Source organism: Gymnoscopelus braueri (assembly GCF_963280865.1).
Source record: "Gymnoscopelus braueri genome assembly, chromosome: 10".
In the NCBI taxonomy this organism is placed as follows: domain Eukaryota; kingdom Metazoa; phylum Chordata; class Actinopteri; order Myctophiformes; family Myctophidae; genus Gymnoscopelus; species Gymnoscopelus braueri.
The window spans coordinates 25,705,203-25,717,618 of NC_137611.1; the positions used below are offsets into that span (position 1 = coordinate 25,705,203).

At 38.8% G+C, this 12,416-nt stretch overlaps 1 protein-coding gene across 1 annotated transcript in view; it reads left to right on the top strand.

Annotated features, from left to right (window-relative positions):
- The window catches only part of st18 (ST18 C2H2C-type zinc finger transcription factor), a gene marked incomplete at its 5' end in the record, with an annotated part of 45,963 nt that overhangs the window by 25,907 nt on the left and 7,640 nt on the right, over positions 1-12,416 (top strand). Inside the window, 8 exons of the mRNA XM_080440086.1 lie at positions 713-743; positions 1,708-1,895; positions 5,391-6,110; positions 7,229-7,363; positions 8,246-8,336; positions 8,436-8,528; positions 9,137-9,348; positions 9,910-10,109. Of these exons, the coding sequence (XP_080296212.1) occupies positions 713-743; positions 1,708-1,895; positions 5,391-6,110; positions 7,229-7,363; positions 8,246-8,336; positions 8,436-8,528; positions 9,137-9,348; positions 9,910-10,109 (1,670 nt within the window). The remainder of the gene's footprint in view (positions 1-712; positions 744-1,707; positions 1,896-5,390; positions 6,111-7,228; positions 7,364-8,245; positions 8,337-8,435; positions 8,529-9,136; positions 9,349-9,909; positions 10,110-12,416) is intronic.

The following is a 12,416-nucleotide window of genomic DNA, read 5'->3' on the forward strand; positions in this document are numbered from 1 at the left end:
CTCTGGGAAAATCGATTTACCCTTTTAGATCATGTTGTCAAAGCCGTCAAAGGATGAGCTACTGTTGGTCTCCCAGAGAACACGGAGATTGAATGAGAAGCTTTTCAGATCAATAAAGAAGCCCCTCCCCCACGATCCTTCATCTGATCATAGCTGATGGCTTTGTAAATGCAAGAAGAAACCTTCACATCTATGCACTGCAAAACCCTTAATTTACCTTTGTGAATGTGGCCATTTTTACACTTGCAGAGTTGAATTACAACCTTGCTTTTTTCTAAATAGAGAAAATATCAGATCTACTTGTGAGCTTGTAGAACAGCTATTGTTTTCTATATGTCAAATGACAAAGTATTTGACATTTAATTGGTTTACACTTTTACAGTAAGTTTCAGGAAATTTTAATTTAATAAGAAGCTAAAAAGGATGCTGTTCAATTGTGTGCACATTTAAAAAATCTACAGCATGGGTGGGCAACCACCTCTTTGTGATCTACGATGTGATCAGATTGGGCTGCTTGATCAAAAACAACCATTATTAATCATTATTGTTTGATGTACATAAAACATTTCTCCCTAGATAGTCGGAATTTATCAGCCCTGGACCCTCTGTTTAGCAACATGCCTCTATTGAATCCCACAGTGCCTGAGTGATGCCCTGTAGTGGAAATGCAAACAAGATTGTTTACCTGTCCTTTCTCCATTCTTATTTACAGTGCTGGCTGACTGCATCACTGAGACTTCAAGGTAAAAGTTTATGACCTCATTGTAAAAAATGAACGCTGAGGGAACAGTTCCCAGCTTTATTAATGCTTGTCCACAATCATACCAAGAAAACAAAACAGACCTTCACCAACCTGTTAAACAAAAATGAACTAAGTCTTGAGAATTTCAGAGTGTGTACTAGAGCGTACAACAATGCAAGTTTTTGCACAATATAATTCATACAAAATACTTAAAGGTAGGGTAAGTGATTTGCGTTGGTTAAAATAATTGTTAAATAGCTGTATATTCTGATAGTACTCATTGCTATAGAGTGTTTGTTAGGAGTCTCCTTGTCTCTCGACCTCTTTATTAAACAGAAAATGCATTTTCGTTTCAGTTTCAGTTTCATTTCCAATTTTATCCAACCAGGACAGAGAACTCAATCAGGATACAGATTAAACAAGTGAAATGGGAAGTGATGACACTAAGAAATGAGCAGACAAAATTGGAACTGGAACACTATACAAATTAAGATAAAAAATTGGTACTTTCTCCTGATTGGCTGAGATTTTGACACCTACCGAAAAATGTATTTTCTGTTTATTAAAGAGCTGGAGAGACAGGGAGACATCTGTTACTGAAAAAACACTCTATAGCAATGATTACTATCAGAATATAGTATTTTAACCTTTTAACAAAATACTTTTTGTTTTAACCAAAAAATATCACTTACCCTACCTTTAAAGTAACTTTCCTAAGATAATTCAGATTTTCCAGACATCACTGTTTTTTGTTTTGTTTCCAAAATATCAATCATCATGCAATCATGTCGCAAAAAAAAAAGAGTAATCTCCAGTTTTTGCAGCAATTCTCCAATTCGAACAAAAGCACTCATTAACTGAGAGACACAAATCCAGCTTGTCAGAACTTTCAAATGAGCCAACGGTGAGATCTACCAACCACTGGGGCTTCAACTGACCTATTGATCTTTCCGTCCATTCTCCAGCCCATATGGGCCCATAGCTTGGAAGAGGAGTGCCCAGGAAGGGGTGCAAGGCGCCCCTGTCAACAAGAGAAAGTCCCTGCTGATGAAGCCCCGTCACTACAGCCCCAGCGAGGCGTGTGAGGAGGACAGCGAAGACCTGGCAGCACCACAGGACAAAGAAGAGCTGAGGAACATTGACACTCCAGCAGGTAAACAGATGTCCTGTTGTTTTGTCTGTTTTGATGAACAATTGACGCTGAATTTTAAAATCCCATCTGTTGCATTCATATTTCCCTCCCTCTGCCACCAGCCAGCAGCCACAGTCATTGTGCACTGGAAGTGAAAGACTACACTGCTGGGTCCACATTAGTTGTGTCTCACGTCCTCAAATTGAAGTTTTGACAGCTGATCTACCATGATATTTTTGGCATGGGTATACCCTCCCCTTTTGATGAGGCCAGATTTTGGCCCCGTATCTGTCTTTTTTGAATAGCCATTCCAAATCCATTGAATGGATGCATGGAATGGAAAAATTGAAAGGGTGAGCACGTTGGTTCACTTTAATTTGAATGAAAGTTTATTTCATTTTCTTTAATTGATTTATATTAAAGTTGCACATTATACGCAGCAAATGAGCAGACACCAAATGAGAGCACTACCGTTGTGGGCAGGATTATATTCCTACAGCTGGGATTTTGCATAGCTACACGTTAATGTCATCAACAACAGTTAAATGGTCATTTCAAGTTAAAGCGTTGTCTTTTTCAAAGGTAAACATGTCTATTTTCTAATGAATTGAATTTTGTGCATTTTGGCAACAATGCCCCTGGTTTACATGTGCATTCTCACCCACTATAATCTGCACTTATTTGGTATATTTTTAACGATGTAACTAAGCAACAAACGTAATTGTCCCTTTCAAAAGCTTTTGTTAGGCTCTCTAACACAGTCTAATACATAATTAGGCATAATGTCTACAGCTCATTATAGTACACATGTGTGTAGTTAAATGGACCAGAAGAGTAGCTCACTGAATTGTGTGGATTCATTGGAAATGGAATTTATATTTGCTTCCTGGGTTCATATTACATTACAGTTATCCGTGTAGTATCAGTTTTCCTTCCTGTTTTTTCTAAGTTCTAGGTAGTTTAGTTTAGTTTTAGCTTTTGAACATAGCTTTTGATCTTACTTTTCATAAACCTTATATACCATGGAATACATTTTAATAAAGCTTTTGCTGAATGTAAAATTCCATACATTCATCGCATCAAATCACTTTGAGGAAATGACTGTGTTAACTTAAATACATAGACCTATTTTTCGTACCACTGTCAGATTTGGGAGGATTTTTTGTTTTTGTTTAGTTTTTTACTAGAAGTGGCATTGTGGCATAAGTGGGTTGGAAACAAAGAATTTTACAGTGGGATGCTGGTGGTCATATCTGCATTGAACAAAAAGAGAAAAATAAGCGTGTCATTTGGTTGAGCCACACTGTGTTCAACCACAGCCAACTCCAGTCCTGCTGCAGAGAGCTGGTAATGGCTATTCTGGAGTACAAACCGTTCACCTGTTCCAACACACAAAACACCAGAGGGATTCAAATTTTTTTCTTCCCTCAATCTCTTTTCATTGCACTTAAGTGAGTGTGTGTGTTGTGTGTGCATGCGTGAGTGCGTGCGTGCATGTGTGTGTGTGCGTGTGTGTGTGTGCGTGCGTGTGTGCGCGTGCGTGTGCACGTGCGTGTGCACGTGCGTGTGTGTGTGCATGCATGCGCGGACGCTTGTGTGATGTGTGTGCGCACATGTGCATCATGTGCTTGCATGTGTCTGTGTGTGACTGTATCAGGCCCTATGTATCCATCTGAATGAAACACAAGACTATGATGGCCGCCCTACTGATTATAACTAAGTGTAACTGTCATGAATTTTTCATTGACCAGGAGTTATCTTTAGGGGCTATCTTTAGATAACACCTGTTGTACAAATATATTTACCACTGGGGAAATGGATACTTCATTTTGCTCATGGTAATTGTCATTGAATTATTTCATGTTGTCAAAGAAAAATGCACCTATAACTAGTTGATAGGTGCATAATGAAACAAATGCAACAATTAAAGGTCCATGATACACAATAGGCTAGGAAGTCATGCAAAAGTGGTTTGCCATTTTATTATGCCCATTTATGTCATATTAAAAGCTCTTTAGAGCAATAAGTTGCAGCCTGATAATGTCGGTGGTGTGTGATCTCAAAATCTATCCGGACCTATAAAAACCCGAACTGGTCTGTGGGATACTCTTGGTTTGACGTCTTGCCACTTGAGAAGATAAACAAACTGTATAGTCTGCTTTATGCTTATATTGGTCTAAATATCTTGTGGTCCAAAGAGCCAGTCTTAACACAGCATAAGTTTGAATGATTTTTTTTGATCAAGTGAGATTAATTTCACTACGATGTTGAATCAATCCAGATGATAGCTTTCCATTGTTAATTACTAACTTTGATTGAACATAATCAGTGGTGTCACTGTCTATGATCAGACTTGCCATTCAAACGGATTCACACAATCTTGTGGCTCATTGGATTTATGGATTTCCACTGAAAAATGGAAGGCCCCGGATCAGTGCAAACAAAATGAGTATACATTAAATTAGCATGTGAATTGAATTGATTATAGCATATATATCATAGTGTGTCATCCAAATACCGTTGACAGAAATTAGCGAAAAAAAATAAAAAATAAGATAAGCTATTAATGATGTTATTCCATTGGGACAGTATACCAAGCCTCTTGTATAGCTTATTTTATTTATGACTTTTAATGCGTTATTGGGTTATATACAGATTTTCTTCTCATCCCTAGAAATAAATATTGGTTTTAACCCATTAAGACCTGAGGCGATTCTTTAAAAAAATCAAAATCCTAATTTAGCACTCGGTGCCGCGCTATGAGCTTGTATATCTGCTATTTTTGAATAGCCAAATAAATCTAAAGTGACACAGATGCGTTCCAGGTATTAATGTTAAACAGGCTTTTTAACGCATAGCCACATTTAACAGCTTATCTTACAGTTAACCACATAAACACCATATACTTCGGTTGTCTGGGGTCCCCCCTCCTTTCTTCTAGCAGAGCTTGAATGTTCACCTATTATGATATGCCCAGAATAGGGATGTGAGGGTTTATGTGGTTAATATACGCACACAGCTACTGATTTTCTGTTGGCACAGCACTGGAGATCCATGGTTAATCTGGTTATTCTGAATTCAAATTAGTGATGTTGCACTCTGATTGAAAACATTAAAGAAGAAAAGATAACTAAAACAATCTTGTTCTTCATCTCCAGGTTTTTATAGTCATCCAGTGTAAGAAATGGTCACATATTGTCAGCAAAATAGATGACGCTTTGCTTTGGTAATCTTTTGGCTGCTGGCCATACTATTATTTTTTTTATTTATTATTACAGCATGTATTCTTGTAAATCTTCTTAATAGAAAAAAATACTTTTTGCAACATATTACCTATGAAAAGTGACAAAAAATATGAAGCCTTAAATGGATTTGCAGGAGATGAAGAAACCACTTGCTTAGGACATACAAGTCTTATCCTCCCGAGTACCGAAGTGGTCGCATAAGAACACAGCACGTCTGAGGCGTGAAAACACAATTGAATAATTAGTGTTGTTGTTTTTGTTACTACTGTAGATGGAGACTTGAACGCTGTTAATGGAGTGGCCAACAGAAATGGGTTCCACGACACAGCGGCAAAGTCCCATGATCCTCTTGGGTGGTCTGAAGTTCGATCAGATGATTCTCCGCAGTTTGAGGCCGACGTATCTCAAAGAGCACTGGTGGAGGCAGAGGAGGGGGAGCTCGCTAATGAAGAAGAAGACCAAAGTCAGGACAGGATGAGCGTTACGTGTAGTTTATCGCCTCAGGGGAGCCCATATGGAGACAGCCAGGAGGATGAGTGGGAGCCTCTATCTCTGTCTGCCAGGGTGAACGACTCCAACAGCAGTCCCTCCAGACCCTCAGAAGACCCATCGGGACGGAGCAGCCAGCACATGAGAGAAGTCCTCGAGTCAGATGTAGGTGTTCCCATGAGTCGAGCAAGCCTTTACCAGGCTGAGGCCCTTATGTACAGGCCACCCCCAATGGAGGAGGACAGTGAGGGGGAGCCGGAGGTGGAGAGGCCGCCCCGGCACGAGGGCTGGACCCAGAGCCTCCAGGACAGGGCCATTGAAATGGGCCGGGGGAGAGTTAACTTCAGCCTACTAGAGCAGGCCATGGTCCTGCAGTCTGAGCAAAGGCAGGTCCTGCACCACGCCTACAGGGAGATGGATAGATTCCTGCTGGAGCAGATGACCAATGAGAGGAGACACCAGAGAATGATGGACCTGGAGAGCAGACTGAACTACCATGGAGGTACACACATACTTCACTAAAAGATGTACAAGTGATGCGATGTATTGTACTTGTGATGTGATTCAGGTGTGATATGATAATTCCTCCATGGCATCTTTTTTTCCTTTTCTTTTGATCTCGCTACTGCATGACTGTATTTCAGTTTAGCTGGGAAATAAATGTATAGTTTCACTTAGGGTCATAAGCATGGACACATTAAGGGTTTCACTCAGAAATAATGTACCGTGTTAATCTAATATAAACATCAAATTGACCACTTGTGATTTAGGTGGCTGGTTGCTGGAAAACAGAAAAAAAGGAATAAGAGCACCATACTCAGGGAAATTAGAGGGAGGAAATCCTCTTTAATACTAAAACCATTTGGCAGCAAGTGAAGTAGTAAATAACCAGACTCAAAATTTTAAAAGTAAAAAGTTTCCTGTTGGTATTGCTACAACTCATTATATTGGATTTTGATAGGAATAAACAACTGTAGATATTTAACCATGACCGTAAGTCTTAAATCCTCATAAAGTACCTCTCATATTTTCCTCTGATTCTTCAAATGACTGCAGCTAAATGTGTAATCCTAGATGTAATCTTTCGATGGATGGGCATTAAGAAGTGAATACTCTGTGTTGAACTGTGGCCTTAACTAAAATGACAGATTAATAGATGCAGTTCAGAAAAAAACTATCTGGCTTTGCATGATATTTCAAGCCAGATGGAGTTATGGACAATATGTTACATACTGGAATGTATACAGTAAGAATGTATACAAGTGCATTTGAATAGTTTCTTTCCAACAGGGGGCATTTATTTGAAAAGAAAAAACTAAAAGGATTCTCTAGCTCTGACAAAATGACTGAATTAATTTCATAACTCAAGAACTTTGCTAGAAGCCTTTCAGAGAGTGTAATTATTATTATTATTCATTCATATTGAGCAATGAACAATAGGTAAAAAAAATCACCCCCATAATTGCTCTAACCTTTCAGAGTGAAGCTCTTCTTTTATATATATAATTTTCTGGTCATTTCCACCTTTTTGGAAAGTACATTCACTCAAATATAAAAGTACAATGAGTCAATTTAGCCAATCAAATGTTTTTGTCTGTTTGTTTTTTACTGTGTCCACAGATTCACCACGGACAGATAAGAAGGATATCAAGTGCCCGACTCCCGGCTGTGATGGCACTGGTCATGTAACTGGTCTCTATCCGCACCACAGGAGTTTGTCTGGGTGTCCACACAAAGTCAGAGTTCCTCCAGAAAGTAAGCCACACAAGCTACAACATGCAAAATATTGCATTTGTGGGTAACTGATCATGTTTAGAACTCTCTTAGTATGAGTTTGAATTCAATAAAAAAAAAGCCTTGCTTACAGTAATTCCAATTTAGTTCAGTGATGTGTAAGAGACCTATCACGAATAAACTACTTTTGTTTTTCCTTTTGTAAAATGTGTTGCAATGTCTGACTATTGAAAATGTTTGGGTTTGTTTGAATTGATAATTGTTAAGTCATTTCAACATAACTTAACAAACGCTGAACATTAAACAGTAATGTTACAAAAGGAACAGAAAACGTAATTAACTTTTTTTCAAAATGAAAGCATATGCTCTTAGACTGGAGGCAGTATTTGCAAATCAAAGGCCTAGCTTGTGCAGTATTCAAAAATAAATAGACAACTCCCACAAACTAATTGGAGAATATGCACAGAAGAGAAGTTTCTAAGGATACAGAGCAGACCTTTAACAATGTGGTGGTTTTGAAGAATATAATTAGCTGTGTCTTGTTGTAGACTGCTTTCCTGTAAGCTATTTACATTACGGACCACCATACGGCAATCCCTCACAATAAGGAAACCGTTTACCTTTGTTTTTAGCGTTAGTCATTTTATAATATTGTCTCAGTGAGATCTCTGCTCTGGAGGTTTACAAATGTGCTAACTATTTGTAAACAACACTAGTAAACATACATATAACTCATATATATAAATGTATACAGTACTGTATTATGCTGTAAATATGGTATACGTACATTCTGTACGTATGATCTGAAACTTGGATGCACCAAATCATTCTGAACGTATCGATCCCATTCTTATTTTGTGTCCACCATTGTCCTATCTGCTACCTCCCTCCATGTCTCCCCAGTCCTGGCCATGCATGAGAACGTCCTCAAGTGCCCTACACCTGGGTGCACAGGAAGGGGCCATGTCAACAGCAACCGTAGCACCCACCGGAGGTAGGCTACATCCAGGGGAGCGCACTATTAGACAACTACTTGTTGTTCATAGATGAGTGACATTATAGGGCTTAATGTGTTTGATTTTCTCCCATCTAGTCTCTCAGGTTGCCCCATTGCCGCAGCAGTGAAAGTCTCCAAACCTCAGAGTGAGAGCCCGAAATCCAGACTAACACCCGATCGATCGCCCAGGTATGACGCCAGGTAAGAGTAGAGCTTTTCCTTTATACACACATACGTATACGTAGCTGCCAATAATAGCAATGGTCACACACTTTACAGGAGAGTGCTGAGGTTATTAATGTACAATTAAGTAGAGGGATTTCTGTTATTTTTGTTGCAAATGCAGTTACTGTCAAAGAAACTATAAAATGCTTTATTTCTGAATCCAAACACAAAAATGTTTTTTTTTTTTAAATCTCTTAACTTCAAAGAGTTGATAGTGTCTCACTTAAGTAATGGTTGTGGGTCTTGTGAGTTCCTTTTTTATTAAAGATGATAAAAGACCAGAACTCTTTGTTCATATTGGATATGCCATGGGCAGGAAGCCCACTCCTACGATATTAATTAGTTTGGCAACATTGCTGTGAGTCGACAACACAGATCAGATACCAGACTCCAACAAGGACAAAGACATTGGCATCTGTGAATAAATAATAACAACAGCTATTAAATGATCTGCTTTTCTATAGCCATTACTTTTCTAGTCTCTCATAATAATAACTCCTCAATTCACTACATGCTATTATTTCACAGGATAAAGCATCGTCATCTTCGCTTTCATTGTGTTTCCCCCCTAGACCCATCAGCTTGATGAATAAGTTTGACGTGAGCCAGTTGAACTATAGGTTCTCCCATCCAGTAGCGGCCTTGCAAACCAACCTCGCCAAGGACATGGACAAATTCAGCAAGATGCGCTTTGATTATGCTAGCTTTGATGCACAGGTCTTCGGCAAACAGCCTCTGATGGCATCCAACCAGGAGCAAGAAATCTCTTCACACTTCCCTGAATGTGAGTTTCACACATTATATTTGACTCACAAGAATAAGCCTGATGTACCATAGCGTGTTATGCATTGCACGATATATACTGTAGGCAATGATATATAACCCATTTAGACCTGAGGCCGATTCTAAAAACGTCTTCTAAATCCTGACTTAAGTTTTCTGAAAAACTTCAAATATTTATTCAAAAATCTTTTTTTTAAATGTTGCTATATACTATACATAACAATAACAACCCCAAAAGGGGTTCCCGGGTTGAAAAGTATAGTTACGAATAGGGGCTCCCAGTCTAAATGTGTTTGAGATGGTCACCTCCTGTCACAAGAAAGGGGCAATACACTACTATCTATGTCCGACCATGCTCAGTCACAATAGTAATACAAGTTCCAATTTTAGTTGGTCTACAATTTCTTTTAGCAATTTATTAGTAATGACAATTTATTGGTTAAAATTGCTAATAAAACGTATTTCTTAAATCATTTTTGCATTGAGCAATAATTATTTCATTTTTTTTTTAATTGGTTGGGGCAAAGCAGTAACAAAACAATTGTGACTATTTGTCTTGTAGCTCCTCATCAATACCCGGGATTCCTTAGTGCTCCTGTCGGCCGGCTGCCCACCCCTGGTCACCACAGCCCACCCAGTCATTTAAAAAATGGAGACAGTCTCCAGGGCCCAGCGGCGACTGCCGTCATCCTTAACCTCTCCACACGCTACCGAGGTAACATGGAAGCCGTCACTGCCCGACCCCTGGCAACCTCAACAAAGGTAATCAAATCAGACCACTTGGAAAAGCATTTAATGTGGTCATTTTAAAGGACCTCTGATTTGTGTATAAAAAAGGAGCAACATCAAAAGAGAGAATTTGGCAAGAGGAGCTAGTCTCTCTGGTGGCAGAGAAACAAGGAGGTTCGCACCCCCATACAGCTTTATCATAATACAAAAGAAAATGTGCGTAATCGCATAAAAAAAATAAAAAACGATATACTTCTGTCTTTATTACAACCATCTTTTTGTTAACCACTTTAACCCTGGATTTACAGTTTGGGAATGTCATTATAGGTGAAATGAAAAATGAAAACAATTTCAATTATTTTTTTCGAAAATACCAGATCTGCAAGCTCACAACATGTCGTTTTGCGATGCATGTAGATCAGCAATTTGTCGAAGATAATTTAGAACGTTTTTGTGGTTAAGTGGTTAAGTGGTTAAACATGTGCTGTATTTGTTTCCTCATGGTTGTACATGTACATAAACCCTGAGTAGTAGTAGTGTGAAACTGCATCGTGCATGCTGCAGATGGTGGATGGATATTTTGCGTAGTTATATGATCCAGCATCGGCAGTGTGCCTGCACCCAAGAGTCTATGGAAGCATTTGGATGGATTAAATCAAACAGCTAAAGGATCGTCATCTCAAATCTTTTACTCACTCAAATCCAATTTCTTTTAAAGTACACACTGGTATAACCCCCAACCCCCGCCCCCCCTCAATTTATATAATATGGCCTTTTAAAATTGATTTGCATTTGCATACATATGTATGTACAGTATGTATGTATGTGTGCGCGTGTGTGTGTGTGTGTGTGCGTGCGTGTGTGTGGTGTGTGTGTGTGTGTGTGTGTGTGTGTGTGTGTGTGTGTGTGTGTGTGTGTGCGCGTGTGCGTGTGCGTGTGCGTGTGTGTGTGTGTGTGTGTGTGTATATATATATATATGTCGTTGCTGTCGAGCAGAAAACCTTGTATCTCCATATTTCAACTGTTGGTTGTTTTTTCCCACGTTGTGCAAAAGGACCGAAATAGCAGCTACAAGCTCACAATGCGTCGCATCAGAACACGTTTTGACCTTATGTAGAGCTGCTACTTTCTCAATTTTTGAAAAATGATGAAAGTAAAAGTGATTAAGTCTGTGAGTTTTATAAACATTGAACCAATGACAAGTATTAACAAGAGCTTGTGACTAAATAATAACCACATCGGCTCAATCAGAACACATGTTCTTTTTTTCCATTTTACTGAAAGGTAACGGTTTTGAACATACAAGGTTTCCCCCCCGACAGCGACGATAGGCCTATATATACATATATATGCTGTAGATGATTCAGGGTTTCCACTCCTACACAGCACAGATTCCTTGTCTCCCAGCTTGTTGAGCTGAGAACGTGGCCCGGTACCAGGTACCGGCCCACTGAATGAATTAAACAGTGTTAGCAAGTTAATCATCTGCTCTCTTTGCAGCTGACTTGTCTCTGAGAGATTCATGATACAACTAAAGCTCTGAAGTCCACAGAACAAGACCATACAATGGAGTGCAATGTGCAGTTACAAGTGTTGAAAATAAATAAATAAATAAACAAATAAATATTGCAAGCAAGCAAATACATACATACATACGTGCGTGCGTGCGTGCGGTGGGGTGGGGTGGGGTGCCATTTGATCAATAAATAAAAATAAAATGCAACAATGTGTAGGTAATAAGTAATAAATCACAACAAACACTTTTGGCTATAACTTTTAACATTTAGTAATGAACAAATCGCAAAATGAAAAGGTCACTCTTCCATAGCACTTAATTTTACACTGATGTTATTTTGATTAGATACACATGTCATAACATGGCCTGATAATTAAAGTGGATAGCCACATGCGATATCCATGAAAGTCATCCCCCTTAATTAATTTTAAAAGCCCTCTTTTGTTATTAAAATAATGGTGTATAGGGTTTAATGAGACATATGCGCCAAATAATTGGTTTCATTTATAGAAAGGATTTCTGTATTTAATGAGGTAAAACTTTTAACGCCATGAAAATCTCAGCCATAAGCGGTCATACGCATTTCAGCACAGAATGAGTGACACATCTGTCAGCCAAGAAACTTATGCTACATTAAGCTTTTTTAATTTTTGTTATAATGGTGATGACCTAAAACCAGCCGCCCCCAGCTGCCATCTTGGTCGTGTGTCCTAGAAAACAGATGACACAGCTGTCACTGAAAAACTATACCACCCGCGTTTATTATTTTTGTGTGTCTGTGTTGAATGGAATTAACATGGCTTAGTGTGGTAGTTTGCTCTGTG